The sequence below is a fragment of the Aquarana catesbeiana genome, linkage group LG13, assembly GCF_042186555.1.
Source record: "Aquarana catesbeiana isolate 2022-GZ linkage group LG13, ASM4218655v1, whole genome shotgun sequence".
Lineage (NCBI taxonomy): Eukaryota > Metazoa > Chordata > Amphibia > Anura > Ranidae > Aquarana > Aquarana catesbeiana.
Window position 1 is genome coordinate 64,098,248 of NC_133336.1, and position 19,691 is coordinate 64,117,938.

General features: G+C 41.5%; 1 protein-coding gene across 2 annotated transcripts in view; it reads right to left on the reverse strand.

Annotated features, from left to right (window-relative positions):
• Positions 1 to 19,691, reverse strand: part of MNAT1 (MNAT1 component of CDK activating kinase) — a 265,871-nt gene that overhangs the window by 138,818 nt on the left and 107,362 nt on the right. For both annotated transcript variants that reach the window (XM_073610513.1, XM_073610514.1), the window contains exon 6: positions 12,738 to 12,857. In XM_073610513.1, the coding sequence (XP_073466614.1) occupies positions 12,738 to 12,857 (120 nt within the window). The remainder of the gene's footprint in view (positions 1 to 12,737; positions 12,858 to 19,691) is intronic.

Genomic DNA, 19,691 nt, shown 5'->3' on the forward strand with positions numbered 1-19,691 from the left:
GAACACAAGTAAAACTCACATGGACAGCCGCTGGCAACCTGGAATCGCTCGAGACGTCAGTTCCAAATATTCCGCCCCAATGTGTTTCGTCCAATAGGACGTCCTATTGGACAAAAAGCAACGGGGCAGGATATTTGGTACTGACGGCTGTCCATGTGAGTTTTACTTTTTTTATCTTTACTTGTATGCGCTTACGATACTTGAAGGTGGCAGATAGCTATATGAACACAATTTAAATGCTGTGCCAATGTTCCCCAGAGTGGTTACATCAGATCTACTTTTCCTTTTCATACTCATGCATGGATTTATTTGGACAATGTGGGAACTTAATTTGATGAATTTTAGTTTTTTATGTTCAAATCATTAAGACTGGTATTTAACGATCACTTAAACATTTGTTGGTGCTACAAAAAAAACCCAAAAAACAAAAACCTGCAAGACAAAGGAATAATGAGCTAGCATTGCATACTAGCTCATTATAAAATACTTACCTCAGAACGAAGTCCTGCAGTGCCGCCCGCACACTGAAGACACGACCGACATCTTTCCCGGAGTTACTTCCAGGTTAGGGGGCTCCGGCGCTATGATTAGCCAAATAATGCGCGCGGGAGCCGCCACGCACGGCACAGGCCCTGAAGCACAAGCGGGCAGTTTCTTCAGTGCGCATGCGCCGATGATGTCGGCGGCAGAGTATATCATAAATATCCCCTGAACAGTGCAAGTTTAGGAGATATTTACAATACCTACAGGTAAGCCTTATTATAGGCTTACCTGTAGGTACAATTAAAGAGGAAGACTTTACTTCCTCTTTAACCACTTGCCTACAGGGCACTTACCCTGCCAGGGTATGTAAACTTATGAGCACAACTGTATATGTGATTCTACACAGGAGAGCTGCCTATAGCAGTTAAACTGCTATGGGGCGGTCTTAAAGTGGTCAACTCAATGGCAATGGGAATTGTATTTTTGACAGCTATTTTATCTGGGGGAAATTTCCAAAACATGGCCTGTTGGGGATACCTGAGAAATGAGGCTGAATAACACTGCCCCAGGCTAAAGCCAGCCATAGACAGAGCAATTTAATTTTCTTTCCTGGAACCACGGGGAGGGGTTTGAAAGTCCAGCATTGGAGAACTCAGATAGGGGCAGTTTGGAGCTCACTGCATATTTGGCAGGATCAACAAGTATTTTTCTGTACTCGCAGCATTTTTAAAGATATGTGGACATGTGTATGTATTGGAGAGATGTCATGAATATTTTTGTATTTGCCCAGATATTTACTTTGAAGTGTAAGTAAACCGTAGTATTGAACGTCTCCTGTTTGATCCCTTTTGGTCTGTTAACTATACAATTGACAATTTGTTGTTATTTCTGTTTGATAAGTGCAAATACATGTTTATATTGCCAGAAATCATGTAAGCTGTTAACTTCCTGCCAAGCTCTCTTTAAACAATGAAGCTAGATGAACTCTTGGGGACTACCCCCAGAATATTCTTAGTGATGAGCAATGAACTTTACAACCTCTGCTATGACCTCTGTCAAAGCAGTTGTGCCGTTTACCAGAGTGTAAATCCTCACAGACAAGTCAAACCTGTTCTTCTTGGCAAAAAGCCCTTAAGCTTTAGTACATGGTGGAGATCTATTGAAAGGGAAATGAGAAGCATTTCTTGCATAATACTCATGCTCAGTGTGCACAGCTAAATATAATCTTCCTTTCAAAATATAAAGAGAGATTTTAAATAAACAGTTCAGTCCCTGTGACGTCATCGCTCCAGCTCTGAACTGCAAGATAAAGGAGTGCTTAATATTATAATTCGCAAAGGGATATTTGATTTTCCAATTCTTGCCCTGAAGGGTAATTTACTGTTGATAGTCATCAACTTTGTGATTCACACAAATGGAAACTGCAGTTTTGATAAAAGAAAAAAGGGTGTGGAGCAAGCGTGACAATGCAAAGGAGACCGACTCTAGAAAAGTTTTACCATTTTAAAAGGAACTGTATGCTCCAGACAAACTTTACAATTCTGTAATAGACTATTTAACCACTTTAATACCAGGCACTTTTACCCCCTTCTTGCTCAGGCCAATTTTCAGCTTTCAGCCCTGTCGCTATTTAAATGACAATTGCGTGGTCATGCAACACTGTACCCAAACTAAATTTTTATCTTTTTGTTCACACAACTAAAGCTTTTTTTGTGGTATTTAATCACCACTGGGATTTTTTTTTTTTTTTTGTTAAACAAAAAAAGCCTGAACATTTTGAAAAAAAACATGCGTTTTTCCTAGTTTTTGTTATAAAATTTTGCAAATAAATAATTGTTCTTCATAAAATTTAGGCCAAAATGTATTATGCTACATTTCTTTGGTGAAAATAACCCAAATCTGTGTATATTATTTAGTATGTAGGAAAATTATAGAGCCTACAAAACTATGGTATATATCTGAAAACGGATCAATCCTGATGTACTGACGGACTCCTTTCATGAGGCCCTAAAATGCCAGGAAAGCATAAATACTCCCCAAATGACCCCTTTTTGTAAAGTAGACAGTCCAAGGTATTTAGTAAGAGGCATGGCAGGATTTTTTAAGTTGTAATTTGTTATATTTTTTTTTTAAATACTGTAACTAGTGCAGTACAGTGTCATCATATAACAGGTGTGGCGGTGATCAGGGACACACACTTTGACCAGAGCAATATAATGTTACCATACTAACATTGTACTACCCTGTGGAAGTGATCAGGATTTATTTATTTTTATTTTGTTTTACACATTATGATTGCTTATTTCAGTGCTTTACATTGCTATAAGCAAGCATTTTACTGAATAAAACTGATTCATTAACTTTGTTTTGCTGTGATTAGCTGTAGTTGGTCAAAGCTAATCACATGGTACAGATGGGCTGTGATTGGCCTTGTCTGTACCATGTCATCACATTGACCATTTACAGCTAGCAACACGATAGCGATCTACAGATATCTCAATGGGGATCCCAGCATAGGAATTAAACTATTCAGTCACTACCAAACAGCATAGCCAGGTCCATAAACTCACTTTTCACTACTTCAGGTCCACTGGCTGGACAATGAGCACTGATGAGGTTCCCCGTGTTCTTTACCCTTCTGTGAGAATGTTCACAGTGGAAAAATGACAACACTGTGCAACCTAATAAAGCCCTGATTGGTTCAGACTGCCTACCCTCCCTCTCTCACTTGTTCTGTATCAGATTTAAGAACGTCAACACAGACAGGAGGATGTGCCCGATTATAGCTATATTTAAAATACAGTCTATTTTTAAAAATATAGCTGGACTAAACTGAGGTTTTTGTTTCTACCTGGTTTTATACTTTCATCTTTTCATTACCAACAAATATTAGGCTTTCCAGTGCAAACATAATTAATTGTCTTGGTTTAAAAATTGTAATGGGCCTTTCTGGGGACAAGTAATCCATATTTTTGTCATTTTACATGTATGGCCAGCACTAAAGAGGAAGAGCAGGCACAACAGCTGTCAGTTTGTGCTGTTGGAGTCCTAAAATGTGACTCCCATACACGGTAGGTATATTTGGTACCTTCATTACTGTAGGACAGAGCTCAGGCTCTGTCTGTACTGCATCCCACATGGCAACAGGGGTGCCCCAGTGATACTTTTAACCAATCTTCTAGCCCCAGGAGAGGGTCAGAGATTGGAGACATTCTTCAGGAGATGGTGAGAGACAGGATACTTGCTTCTGGTGAATGCCATTTTAGCACCTTACATAACAACCACATCCAGTACTAGCTGATGAGGCCCAAGGGCAAAAGCCTATATGTGGCCTTCAGACAACAGGCTTAACACCAGGAACCCCTAGACAATCAGTCTTTACCGTGCATCGTCACACCCCAGGTCTACATCTGTCTGTAGTTAACACTTCCCATTTAAAGTTGCCCAGTCAAAAAAAAAAACATCCTGGGCAAATAGTATGTGCCTCTAATGCAGCCATTCTCAACCAGGGCTCCTTGAAACATTAGGGTTCCTCCAGAGTTTGCTAGGGGTTCTTCGAGATGAAGCAGATTGACCTCCAATCTGAAAGTCCTTGCATAGTTCCAAGGTCAACACAACATGGCAGAACCAGCAGCAGGACACCAATGATCGGTAAGGGTGGCATTATGACCACCACTGTTAGGGGGAAATTTCCAAAGATTTCCAATGTAAAATTGATAAAAAATGAGAATTGAAAATTAGTTCAAGGGTTCCGCTGGGGTAAAAAGGCTGAGCAACCGTGTTCTAATGCTAAATTGACTGGAGTGTACCTTCAATTTTACAGGCACATTAGTACATTGTGTGCAAAGGAGGAAGCAGCACAGCACGTTATCCTGGCTAAGCAAATTCTCACACTCGGAAATCAAATGTCTGTTCCAGTAAAAGCGTGTAGGGAGAGTTTTAAAATCCAATACATGAGGAATATAAATAAGCTGAATCCACACATCTTTAGCCCACCCGCGTTACATTTCTCAACTTTTCCCTTGGCAGGAAATTACTGCACGCTAATAAAAAATCAACAGTGATTTCACAAATCTGGAGCAGCTATAAATGGAACTTATTGCCAGTAATCAGCCAAGAAAAACCTACACATTGCAGATTACGCGACAGTCCCCGAAAAACAGACCTGTCACACACATAGAGGATTCTTATTTACTAACAAAATATCCATTCATGAACAGCGTCTGAAGTATGGCTTCCTCCGAGTTTTTATTTATTTTCTGCTCACTAGCCAAAGCGCTAAGTTATAGAACAATTTTGTTGGAATAAATCAGTCCCAGATTACTGGCTGATGACAATGTAAAAATAAAGGAGCTGTTCTACATGGCTTGAACTTTCATGAAGTCTCTAGACAAAAATGGTTTTGCTATACTGAAGTATTCAGTTATGTTGATTTTAAATAAATCCAAACTGCTCTGTACTCAAGTAAAACTTTTAATGGGTGCATACATGTGCGTGATAGAATGTGATTTAATCTACTCTTTTTGTCTTGGAAAAGTTGGAAAAAAAAAAAAAAGATGAGAACTAGGCGTGAACTTAATGCAGAACTACAGGCATACAGCTAAATACACCATTTAATCACACATACAGTGGGGAAAATTATTTGATTCCCTGCAGATTGTGTAAGTTTGCCCACTTAAAAAGAAATGAAGGGTCTATTATTTTTATCATAGGTGTATTTTAAATGATAGAGACAGAATATCAACCAAAAATCCAGAAAAAATACATGATACAAATGTTATAAATTGAGTTGCAGTTCAGTGAGTAAAATAATTATTTGATACCCAGGAAAAACATGACTTCGTAATTGATGGAGAAACCCTTGTTGGCAAGCACAGAGGTAAGAGGTTTCTCGTAGTTGGTTACAAGGAGGGATTTTGGTCCACTCTTCTTTACAGATCTTCTCTAAACCCTTAAGGTTTCTTGGCTGTCGCTTGGCAACTCGAAGTTTCAGCTCCCTCCATAAATTTTCTGTAGAACTAAAGTCTGGAGACTGGCTAGGCCACACCATGGCCTTAATGAGCTTCTTCTTTAGCCACTCCTTTGTTGCCTTGGCGGTATGTTTTGGGTTATTGTCATGCTGGAAGACCCATTCACGATCCACCTTTAGTGTTCTGGCTGAGGGAAGAAGGTTCTTATCCAAGATTTTACAATGCATGGTCCCGTCCATTGGCCCCGCAATGCGGCAAAGTCAGCCTGTACCTTTAACAGAGAAACAGCCCTAAAGCATAATGTTTCCACCTCCGTGCTTGACTGTAGGGATGGTGTTCTTAGGGTCATAGTCCTCATTTTTCTTCCTCCAAACATGTCAAGGTGAGTTAATGCGAAAAGCTTAAATTTTAATCTCATCTGACCACAGCACTTTCTCCTAATCCTTATCTGAATCATTTACATGTTAACTGGCAAACTTCAGACGGGCCTGTATATGTGCCTTCTTGAGGAGGGGGACCTTGCAGGCACTGCAGGATTTCAATCCATGGCAGCATATTGTGTTACCAATGGTTTGTTTGGTGACTGTGGTCCCAATTGCCTTGAGATCATTCACAAGCTCCTCCCGTGTAGTTCTGGGCTGATTCCTCACTTTTCTAATGATCATCCTTACCCCATGAGGTAAAATCTTGCATGGAGCTGCAGACCGAGGGCGATTGATGGTTATTTTGTATTTCTTCCATTTGCGAATAATCACTCCAACAGTTGTCTCCTTCTTATCAAGCTTCTTGCTAGTGGTCTTGTAGCCCATTCCAGCCTTGTGCAGATCTACAATTTTTCCCTGACGGCCTTTGACAGCTCTTTGGTCTTGCCCATGATGGTGAGGTTTGAATGGAAAAAAAGATTGTGGACAAGTGTCTTTTATACACATAATGAGTTATTGCTAGGAGCACCTTCTTAAATTGACAGGACTAATCTGTGTACCACATACTGTAGGCAGTCTATGGGAGCCAGAATTATTGTTGGTTAGTAGGGGATCAAATACTTATTTTACTCACTGAACTGCAACTCAATTATAACATTTGTATCATGTATTTTTTCTGCATTTTTGGTTGATATTCTGTCAACTCTGCTTACTAAACCCATTTCCAATTAGTAAGATCATTGTCACTGTATTCACAAGCGACTCTGAGTGCTGTTGTTGAAAGAGGCAATATCAAAACAGATTCAGGTATTTAAAAGCCAATTATAATAAATAACCCCCAATCCTCTCCCACCCCTTGGGCGTAATCTATAAAAATGTTATAGGTGTTATTTTGACAATCAAGTGACATCCCAGGCTTCTTCATCTTTTTCTCCATTGGCAATGGCAGGTGGTCATCAATACTGCACAGCATAGTGCCCAGTATTAAGTCATGGGACCCGTTCTCTGCAGCATTGCACTACAAGCCCAGGATAATGTGATGACACATATCTAGGGGGCAGGTCCATGACCCTTGAGCTACCAAGAAGTGCCAATTGTCATTTAACCTGGAGGATTGCCACTGGACCATTTAGCAATGAGTTCACAGGGGATGGTACAGGGGATGGTGCAGGTGAGAGGGTGAGTATGTAAGTATTGCAGTGGAAAGCCGGATTTTTTTTTCCTCAAATGTGCAGGGTTTAATATTTTTTAAAAATTAAATTAAAAAAAAACACACAACTGCATTAAATAGTGTATGTTTAGATATGTCTGCAATAAAAAAAAAAGTAACTAAAAAAAAACCTTTAAAAGTGGAAAACTATACATAGAACTCAAATTTCACCAACCTACTAATTCTGCCCTAGCAAAGTGTAATACTGAACAATCTGTGTTTCAGAAATAAAGTGTAATCTACCATTAGAAGAAGGTAAAGTAAACTTTACTCATACTATAACACTTGTTTTTTTTATGGCACCTACACTAATGCAGGATCATTCAGTTGGCAGTTGGCAAAATGTTAAGTGAAGTTCTGGAGCTGGGTTTCTCGACCAGGTTTCCATCCTCCAGGAGGTTGCTAGGGGTTCCTTGAGCAATGAGCAATTTTCGCCTCTCAAACAAGTTCCAACTGACCTTTTTAGCTGTAATGGGGTAATTCTTCCCAGTGATCACAAGTGTGAGGAGCATTCTTCCTACTGACCATCACATTAATGTATCATGAGTTGAAACAGTAGAAACAGTAATTTTTAGCAGGGGTTCCCCCAGACCGGAAAGTTATTTCAAGGGCTCCTCTGGGTTGAAAAGGTTTAGAAAGGCTGCTCTGGAAAATTCAGATCCTGTTGCTGTGGACACAGATATAATCTGGGACTGTCAGGAAGGGCTAGCCAGTACCCAAGATGGTGGCCGGAGAAGACGACCTGTGACCTCAGCCCCTGTCAGAACACCATTGGCGCATCTGCATGCGCATGCACACATTGTCGGGAAGGGCGTGCCAGTATCCAAGATGAGAACCAAAGAAGGCCTTTTCCTCAGTCAGAATACCACTCTGTTACAGCTTTTGGCGCCCAACAGGCTATTTAAACTCAGCCAGTACCCAGACTCAGTGCTGTCTGCTCTACAGCGTTCCCCTGTGTTCCTGTTGCCTGTATCTATTACCTATTTCTGTTATCTGACTCGGCTTGCCGCTGACGTCCCTGCTTTCTGCCTGCACCTGACCCGGCTTGTTTGACCACCGCATCTGCCTGTTCCTTCTGCTACCTCGCTGCCAGCCCATCACCGATCCGGCCTGTATCCTGACTACGCTTCTGCCTCCTCACCTGCTCCTGACATGCCCACCAGTGTATGACCCGGCCTGCCTGTACCTGCCTTCTCTACTGCCTGGAGAATCCTGCTGAACTGCCATTCCACCTGCAGCTGCCTTGACTCCTCTGTCTGCGACTCATCAGGCGCTCATGTGACTCTGCACTCCTGTGCCTCCTGTCTGCTCTACCAGGGGGTCTCGAGTCAGAGGTGTAAGAGAGGCCGTCCTCTGCATAGCAGGCTCTACCGTTGGGTACATGACAGGGACTTTGCCTTTGAAAAAGATTTCATTAGAAAGCCGTAATGATTGCTGGACCAGGAAGAGTTGCTAATAGCATTTTCAGTAAAATACTAGTATAAGTTTAGCGCAATTAAACTGGGCACAAGGGGGAACACAGATGTTTTTTTGTTTTTTGTTTTTAATACGTGCAAAAGATAATCCCCTATTATGTCAAATCTGAGGAAGTTTGCCAACATGCCCAATTCCTCCTTTTGCAAAAAACAAAAACCATACTTAATTTATGGCATGTGCTACGGTAACAGGCAAACTGCCCAATACGGCAGAACACAGTTAGTATGGTCAGCACACCATTATATTGTATCTGCGAAGAGAAAGGATCCTTTCAATTGAGACAGCAGGAAAATGCAAACTCATGGTAAGATGATCCACATGTAACTAAAGCTCCAACTTCTTAATAAGCTCCTCATTCAAAGCATCCTTATTTAACAAAGCCGTGTGAGTGTGAGACAGTGGCAGACAAGGCAGGAGGACCACCTTTGTCTGTATAAAGGCCTTTTTATCTACAGGACAGGAAACTGATACTGTTCTCCTACAAAGCTTTGTATTTGAGAAGACACACAGCCTGAAGGAGAAAGAACAGTAACAATGCTTAATAGTTCTTTTCCAGTAGGAAGGCCAGTAAGTTGTTCTAAGATGAAACAGGTGTGCGGCTGGTCTATGATTTTCATGAGAGGCCACTGAATTTAAAGTATGGATATTTTATACATAGTTACATGGTCCAGCTTGAACACAGGAGGTTGGCAGGTTTGCTGTTCGGCCATACAGCGGAGATGTCATCACCTCACTTCTCCATTTCTTCCAATCAAAGAATGTTTAGAGCAGACAACCTCCTGTGTTCAGAATGCAGCAGGCCAACCGCTTGGCATGAGACCCAGAAGCTAGTGGAGATCACTGGAGTAGAGGTGCCTACTTCAGTGATTCCAGCTTCCAGGGGTATCAGCAAGGTATGGTATATATACAGTTACATTGGTCCAAGCTGGACCACTGTAACCATGTATAATATATCCATACCTGGAATGCCTCTTTAAAGAATAAGTTCACCTTTCATAACATGTTACAGCCATTCTCAGAGAGTATCATATAACTTGTTATGAATGCACCAGCCCCCATGACACCCCCACCTCCGCTGTGACAGTAAACAAGGGATCTTTACCTCGCATCTGCTGCCACAATTCAAATAAAGACGCAGCTCTGGGGGGCCCCGCCCATGTCACTCATTCACAGTGAATGGAAAACTACAAGGTCCAGCAGCCTTTGTAGCTGTCGGCTTAAAGTTTTCAATGAACTACTACAGCACTGTGAGCACTGTGGAAGTTCAGTGAGTCTTCCTGTCACAATGCATTAGCTTCCTCGTACGAAGTACAAGCAAGCTGATCCACTGACAGGTCTGCAGGAGACCTGCATGGCACCAGCAATCTACTGATCGCTGGTGCAATGCTTTACAGGCTCCCAAAACAAAAAATAATAAATGCACATTTTTTTACCTGCAAAAAAATGTGCATTTATTATTTTTTGTCAAAAGGTGAACTTATCCTTTAAAGGGCTATGTAAGAGATAAACATCATCCATGAGAAGAACTCCCTGGACATTATTTGGAGCTCTTGTGGCGCATCGGTGTCTTTGCCTACATATTTTATATGTAGTTTGCCTTTATGTGAGTTTCCTTCAGATGTTACGATTTCCCACTACAAATCTTAAAGTGTTACTAAACCCACAACAGTAGAATCAGTCTGTATATGCAGCAAAGCATGCTTGATATACTCACTGTGGAACCTAAGGGGTTAATTCTCTGCATTGTGTAAAAAGGCTGTTTGATCATATCTTCTCTGATCCGCCCCTTCTTCCACTGTCCCCAATATATTTTCTGATAATACAGAGCCAGGGGACAGGCTGCACTTGCTCAGTCAAGGTTACATAAGATTGTATTAGAATGTAACCTTCAGGGATAGCGACTAAGATGAACAGTTTACTAATCCCTGTGAAGATCTGCAGCACACGTTCTCACCATATTAAAAAAATGAAAAAAATATATATATTCCCCTCCACACAAAAAACAATAGCACTTACATTTAGCCACATTAATGCACCACATTATCACAGCAAAAATACAAAATCTAGACAAACATATACCCAGTTGAACCGCATATGAGCGAGCTGTCTTACATGTGAAAGGATTTGTATTTCTGTCCCATTCCTGATATTTATACAGCCCTACTACAGAGAACAGCCAGCCTGCTTACCTGACCTTTTACTTCTGCTGTTGAGCAACACAGCTAGGGCGCATCCTTGCCCCAGCCTGTGACTGGACAATTATAAAACAGCAGAAGACTGATATGGTCATCTCTCCACTCTCTCTTCCTGTCAACATGTCCCTTGTCAGCTCATGTGCATGCAGAACACAAAGTATTGCCCCTCCATATTACAGTCTGAGTGTCACTGTACAGGAGATTACAAGTGGCTGAAATCAAAACATCAGGTATTCATACTTGGTATAATTATTTTTCAATAATTACATATATTTTCTGCCACCCTGTTAAACTTGCAGAGAATTGACACTTCCTGTAGTGTCAGATCATCCGATTTCAAGTTGGTTGCATATGCTCTCTTTTCCAGGCCCTTATAACAGCTCTTTTTTTTTTTTTTTTAGGTAGTGAAATCACAAATGATAAGTAGTAAAAGCCTCGTATAGTATAGTAAATACTCTAGATCAGCGTTTACCAGGCAGAGGCTTTCACTTCCAATCTTTTGAGATTTACCACTTGCAGGGGTAACAGACATTGCATAAGAGCCAAGGAGGAGGGCAGCTGAGGTTGGCCCCGAAAGTCAGAGGATCAGATCTATATCTCTACAGGAGATCTATATTTTCTGCTAATTTAAAGTGGATGTAAACCCGATTCATTAAATATGAGCTGGGCACATATATCTGTAGTGTTTTCTTCTCTCTTCAAAGCACTATGTCCCATAGTTTTCTCTTGCTCAGTTCCTCTGTTATCAGCCTGATAACTTTTGACAAATTCTCCAGGACAGCAGCCTGAAGTGTGTGTGGGAGGTTGCTATAAATAGATTAGCACACAGCTTGACTTCTCAGAGCAGAGCTCTGCACATTCCTTTCTTCCTTTGCCAATGTGTGGAGAGGGGGTGCGTGCCTTTCCTCCAATCAGCTGTCTTGGCTGTATGCCAATAATCCACTCCCAGTGGTGACCAGGAAGAGAAAATCTGTAACCCTAAGAGGACTTTCTAAAGGATATATACAGCTGAAGACTGCAGGATATATAGTACATGTAAAACTTATATAGGGAGATTTGTTTTATCTCGGTGTATCATCTGAGGCTGTTCACTTCACTGGGTATATGAAAGGGTTTACACTCACTTTAGACCCCTTTCACACTTGCCACTGAAATGAATGGGCAGTGCCTGCAAAGCACTTTGGCAGCGCATCAATATGGGCACTTTTAACCCTTTCTTCGTCCGCTAGCAGGGAGTTAAAAGCGCCCCGCTAGCGGCCCGAAAAGCACCACTAAGACGATGGTAACACACCCCCATCCCAGTGTGAAAGGGGTCTTAAAGAGATTGTATACCTTTTTTTTTTAAACTTTTACCTACAGGTAAGCCTATAATAAGGCTTACCTGTAGGTAAAAAAAAAATATCTCCTAAACCTGTACGGTTTAGGAGATATGCCCCTCGCAATGAGCTGCTGACTGCAGCAGCGCATGCCCACAGGGGATTCTCGGCTGAAAGCCCGGCAGCCGCCGGACTTTGCCGGAAAAAAAGTCTCCTGCGCGCACGCGCGGGAGTGATGACATTGCGGCTCCGGCTACTCACAGGGCCGGAGCCGCGATACCCGGAAGGCACGCCAAGGGGAAATGTCAGCTCCCTCGGCGTGGACAGGGTGAGATGCCGGCGCCTCGTTCTAAGGTATCTCATAATAGCTAGTATGCGGTGCGTTCTAGCTCATTATGCCTTTTCCCTTACAGGTGTAGGGAAAAGGAAAAAAAAAAGTCAGCGGGTTTACTACCGCTTTAAGGTAGGAGATATCTCTGATTAGAATAAAGATATTGTGTCAGAAATAAGTGTAGCTATTTGACAGATGTGTATTGTTCAGACATTTCAAAGTTGTGAAAGTCCCTTTAAGGTGTGTCTAGGTTCACGTTGAGAAAAAGCAAACAGAGCCAAAATTACTGCTTCAATATTATAGGTATCTTGAATTTAAATTATTTATTACTTACCATTTTAATGCCAGTTGAAAATGTTACTGCTGGTTTAGCCTTTTCCAACTGCATCTCAATCTGAGTGGTTTTCCCTTTGTGCTGGGCCAACAGAATTGATGCAGGAAGCCGAGATGTCTCCTGTATTTGTTTGAAAAGGTAAAAGAAACAGGGGATCAGAGCAAAATTTAAAAAATTTAAAAAAATCGATCTATAATGATAAAAAAAAAAATATTACCGTATATTACATATTATACACACACATTTTATTTTTATATATATATATATATATATATATATATATATATATATATATATATATATATATATATATATATATATATATATATATATATATATATATACACATACACATACATACACACACATATATGTACAGTATCTCACAAAAGTGAGTACACCCCTCACATTTTTGAAAATACTTTATTATATCTTTTCATGTGACAACACTGAAGAAACTACACTTTGATACAATGTAAAGTAGTGAGTGTATAGCTTGTATAAGCCCAGGTTCACACAGGGGCGACTTGTCAGGCGACTTAGCCCCCTGACAAGTCGCGTCCTGTTCTGTACTACGGAACCATTCTAATAGGAGCGACGCAAGTCGCTCCAACTTAGAAAAAGGTTCCTGTACTATTTTTGGGGCGACTTCAGGCGACTTGCATTGACTTCTATACAGACGTCGTTTTGCAAGTCGCCGCTGAAGTCGTGTGCAGGTCGCCTCGGTGAGGCGACCTGCAAGTCGTGTTGCCCCTGTGTGAACCGGCAGTAACAGTGAAAATTGTCTGTCCCCTCAAAATAACTCAACACACAGCCATTAATGTCTAAACCGCTGGCAACAAAAGTGAGTACACCCCTAAGTGAAAATGTCCAAATTGGACCCAATTAGCCATTTTCCCTCCCCGGTGTAATGTGACTCCTTAGTGTGAATGGGGAGCAATAGTGTGAACGGGGAGCAAGTGTGTAAAATTTGGTGTTATCACTCTCACTCTCTCATACTGGTCACTGGAAGTTCAACATGGCAGCTCATGGCAAAGAACTCTCTGAGGATCTGAAAAAAAAAAAAAGAACTGTTGCTCTACATAAGATGACCTAGGCTATAAGAATATTGCCAAGACCCTGAAACTGAGCTGCAGCACGGTGGCCTAGACCACATAGCGGTTTAAAAGGACAGGTTCCACTCAGAACAGGCTCCACTTAGAACAGGTCTCGCCATGGTCGACCAAAGAAGTTAAGTGCACGTGCTCAGCATCATATCCAGAGGTTGTCATTGGGAAGTAGAAGTATGGGAACCATGAATACCAACATGTACTGTGACATACTGAAGCAGAGCATGATCCCCCTCCCTTCAGAGACTGGGCTGCAGGGCAGTATTCCAGTGACCCCAAACACACCTCCAAGAAGACCACTGCCTTGCTAAAGAAGCTGAGGGTAAAGGTGATGGACTGCCCAAGCATGACTCCAGACCTAAACCCTATTGAGCATCTGTGGGACATCCTCAAACGGAAGGTGGAGGAGCGCAATGTCTCTAACATCCACCAGCTCCGTGATGTGGTCATGGAGGAATGGAAGAGGACTCCAGTGGCAAACTGTGAAGCTCTGGTGAACTTCATGCCCAAGAGGGTTAAGGCAGTGCTGGAAAATAATGGTGGCCACACAAAATATTGACACTTTGGGCTCAATTTGGACATTTTCACTTAGGGGTGTACTCACTTTTGTTGCCAGGGGTTTAACCGCTTCCCTACCCGGCCATAGACAAATGACGTCCACAGATGGGATCTCCCATCCTGGGTGGACGTCATATGACTGCCTCGGGTTCCCGGCCGCCTAGGGGGCGCGCGCGCGCCCGCCGCGTTGCTCGGGACCCTGTGCGTGTGCCGTCGGCCGCGATGTCCGCCGGGCACCCGTGATTGCCCGTTAACCGGGCCGGACCGTGGATCTCTGTGTGTAAACACAGAGATCCACGTCCTGTCAGCTCAGAGAAGAGCGATCTGTGTTCCCAGAATGGAGGAACACTGATCGGTCTCCTCCCCTTGTGCGTCCCCTCCCCCTACAGTTAGAAGCATTCCCTAGGAAACACATTTAACCCCTCCCCGCCTCCTAGTGGTTAACCCCTTCACTGCCTGTCACATTTACACAGTAATCAATGCAATTTTATAGCATTGATCGCTGTATAAATGTGAATGGTCCCAAAAATGTGTCAAAAGTGTCCGATGTGTCCGCCATAATGTCGCAGTCATGAAAAAAAATTGCGATCGCCGCTATTACTAGTAAAAAAAAAATAAATAAATATTTTTTTTTTAAAAATGCCATAAATCTATCCCGTATTTTATAGACGCTATAACATTTGCGCAAACCAATCAATAAACGCTTATTGCGATTTTTTTTTACCAAAAATATGTAGAAGAATACATATCGGCCGAAACTGAGGAAAAAAATTTTTTTTTTTTTTTTTTAAATTGGGATATTTATTATAACAAAAAGTAAAAAAATATTGTGTTTTTTTCAAAATTGTCGCTCTTCTTTTGTTTATAGCGCAAAAAATAAAAACCGCAGAGGTGATCAAATACCACCAAAAGAAAGCTCTATTTGTGGGGGAAAAAAGGACGTCAATTTTGTTTAGGTACAACGTCGCAGGACCGCGCAATTGTCGTTCAAAGTGCGACAGCGCTGAAAACTAAAAATTGGTCTGGGAAGGAAGGGGGTGAAAATGCCCGGTATTGAACCGGTTAAACATTGATGGCTGTGTGTTGAGTTATTTTGAGGGGACACCAAATCTACACTGTTAAACAAGCTGCGCATTCACTACTATACATTGTAGCAAAGTGTCATTTCTTCAGTGTTGTCACATGAAAATATATAATAAAATATTTACAAAAATGTGGAGGGGTGTCCTCACTTTTGTGAGATACTGTGTATATACACACACAAATATTTATTATAGTGACAGTACCAGCAGGAATATGTTTATTCTATGCACACACCTGGTTAATCCACAGAGATCACCAAGAACAAGCAAAATAAAAAACAAGAAAAGACGGAAGTTGCAGCTTTTGAACGTAAGCATTACATTTTGGCTTTTTATGTGTGTAAAATATAATATAATATATATATATATATATATATTTATATTCATACAAACACACACCTATCTATATATTGATTTAATTTTATTTACTTTTATTTATTTTTATTTTTTTATTTTTAATTACGTCCTGAATCGCTGCGATTCTGCCTGCGATTTGAAATAGCAGCAAATCGCGGGATGCCCATGCGTTCCCCGACGGTTTCAATACACCCCAAACGCAGTGTGCTTTTCCCGCAATTCGTCGGGTGACAATCGTGGTAAAAATGTGCAAACAGAATCACGGAACGCCTGTCAACCAAAAGAAATATATATGCTTCTTTTGGGCGACAGACAATCCACGTTTCTATTTGCGCAATTTTACTGCAATTGTCACCCCCATACGCCTAGATGTGAACGGAGCCTACAGTGGTATTAAAGCTTCATATTTTTTATTTTGTTTTATATTTAACTACTTCAATACAGGGCACTTTTACCTGCCTAGACCAATTTTCAGTTTTCAGTGCTCTTGCACTTTGAATGCCAATTACTCAGTCATGCAACAATGCAATCAAACAAAATTTCTATCATTTTTTTTCACAGAAATAGAGCTTTCTTTTGGTGGTATTTAATCACCACTGGGTTTTTTATTTTTCTGTGACATAAGTGAAAAAAGTGCGAAAATTTTGAAAAAACACTTTTTTGTTTAGTTTCTATGAACATTTTTTGCAAAAGTAATTTTTGTTCATAAATTTGGGCCAAAATTTACACTACTACACATCTTTGTTAAAAATGACCCAAATAAGTGTATATCATTTGGTCTGTGTGAAAGTTATAGAGTCTACAGGCTGTGGTGCAAATCATTGAAAATTGATCACACCTGGTGTACTGACGGCCTATCCCATTTCTTGAGGCCCTGAAATGTCAGGAAAGCACAAATACCCCCCAAATGACCACTTTTTAAAAAGTAGACAGTCCAAGGTACTGTATTTAGTAAGAGGCATAGTGAGTTTTTTGAAGTTGTAATTTTTTCGCACAATTCTTGGAAAAATTAAGAAATTATTATTATTTTTTTTTTACACATAATTATCAGTTATTTCTCACACACAGTATATACTTCCAATTACACCCCACAAATACATTCTGCTACTCGTCCCGAGTATGGCGATACCACATGTGTGAGGCTTTTTCACACCCTGGCAACATAGAGAGGTCCAACATAAAGGGAGCACAGTCAGGCGTTCTAGTAGCATAAATTACACATCTAATTTCCTAACGACCTATCACACTTTTGAAAGCCCTGGAGCACCAGGATAATGGAATTACCCACAAAATGACCCCATTTTGGAAAGAAAAACACCCCAACGTATATTCTATGAGGCATAATGAGTATTTTGAATGGTTCATTTTTTTCCAAAAGTCTTTGAAAAATGTGGAAAGAAAATGAAAGCCAATTTTTTTTTTTTTTTTTTTTGCACAAAGTTGGAATTACCCAAAAAATGACGCCATTTTGAAAAGAAAACACCCCAACTGGTGAGAGGTACTCGGGTACTCTGATGGGCTGAAGACAGATACCCAGGTACGCCGATGGGCTGGAGAAAGGTAGTTGGGTACTCTTATGAGCTGGTGACAGGTACTCCTGATGGGCTGTGACAGGTCCTCTTTATTTGGGGGGGGGGGGGGGGCAATCCGGCACATTTCTGCACTTTTTCAGTCAGGTCTCCTCCTCATGCCCTGAGGAGAAAATCCTGGAAACAACGCTATAGACGCCTGTCCCCCCCCCCCCCCCCTTCCTGCCCAAGCCAATTTTCAGCTTTCAGCACTGTCACCTTTTCAAATGACAATTGCGCGGTCATGCTACACTGTACCCAAACAAATTTTTTTACCCTTTTGTTCCCACAAATAGAGCTTTCTTTTGGTAGTATTTGATCACCTCTGCGTTTTTTTTTTTTTTCTTTGCTAAACAAATAAAAAAAGACGGAAAAATTCTTTGTTTCTGCTCTAAAATGTGGCAAATAAGTATGTTTTCTCCTTCACTGACGGGAACTGATGAGGCAGCATTGACGGGCACTAATAAGGCGGCACTGATGAGGTGGCACTGATATGCAGCACTGATGGGCACTGAAAGGCGACTGATGGGCACTGATTGGCATCTGCCTGGACACTGACCATCATCCCTGGTGCAATCTATTGTGGGCATTAGCGGGGGGGGGGGATGCGCTGATAATCAGCGCAGACCCCCCGTCAGGAGAGCCGCCGATCGGCTCTCCTCTACTCGCGTCTGTCAAGTGAGGAAAAGCCAATAAACGTCTCTTCCTGTTTACACGTGTCCAATCACGGCTTATCACATGGTAAAGAGTCTCCGTCAGAGACACCTTACCGAGATCGGTGTTGCGGTGTGTCAGACTGACACACTGCACCACCGATTGCCACGCTGTGCGCCGGCTGCTATCCTGAAAGACATCATATGACTTCCAGTCAAGATAACGCCAGGCCGTCATTCTGCTATTGGTCGGGCGAGGAGTGGTTAAGGAGGGGTGAGCTCCCTCCATGCACACCTGCCCTTAATCTATCCATTCCTATATGTGCTCCTACTATGGAAGCTCTGGAAATTTTGAGTTAGGACCCTTGGCGTGGGCACTGTGGCTTAAATATATATATGCAAATGTGTGCAAACAAAACCCTCGGTTTTTAACCACTTCAGCCGCTAAAGTATTTACCCCCTTAATGACTAGGCCATTTTTTGTGATACGGGACTGCGTCGCTTTAACAAGACAATTGCGCGGTCAAACGACATTGTTTTCCCACAAATAGAGCTTTCTTTTGGTGGTATTTGATCACCTCTGTGGTTTTTATTGTTTGCGCTATAAGCAAAAAAAAAAAAAAAAAAAATTATATATATATATATATATATATATATATATATATATATATATATATATATTTTATATATCTATTTATTTATACTTTTTGCTATAATAAATATCCCAATTTTTTTTTTTTTTTTTTCTTCATCAGTTTTGGCCAATATATATTCTACATATTTTTGGTAAAAAAAAAGTTATAGCGTCGACAAAATAGGGGATATATTTATGGCATTTTTATTATAATTTTTTTTTACTAGTAATGGTGTTGATCAGCGATTTTTAGCGGGACGGCGACATTACAGCGGACAGATCGGACACTTTTTTTTGGGACCAGTGACATTTATACAGCGATCAATGCTAAAAATAGCCATTGATTACTGTATAAATGACACTGGCAGGGAAGGGGTGATCAAGGGGTTAAGTGTTCACTAGGGAGGTGTTTCTAACTGTTGGAGGAGTGGAATGAGAAAGTAGAGAGAGATCGCTGTTCCTGATCACTAGGAACAGCAGATCTCGCTCTACTCCTCTGTCAGAAATGGAATCTGTTTGTTTACATTGACAGATCCACGTTCTGACTCTCTGTGGAGCAATTGTGGGTGGCCGGTGGACACTGCGGCTGCCGGCCACACGCATCTACTCCAGCGTCGCGCACACGCCTGCTATTGCTCTTAAAGTTGCCGACGTACATCTACGGTGATTCGCACAGCCGTGCTAACCTGACGCAGTATAATGACGATGGTGGTTGTTTTGCAGGCTGGTCGGCAAGTGTGCTGGGAAATCTCATGTTTGTTTGTGATGCACAATGTGCAGGTCATGTTTATACTGTCTAAGGCCCCTTTCACACAGGCGGACCGATCGGGTCTACCGGTCAGTTTTTTAGGCGGACTAAATCGGACCATTCATTGCTCTCTATGGAGCAGTGGATGTTAACGGACATGTGTCTGTTGACACCAGCCAACATCTGATTCGATCCTGTCCGCTAAAAACAGATGGATGGCTAACTGTTCCCCATCCGTCTGGCAG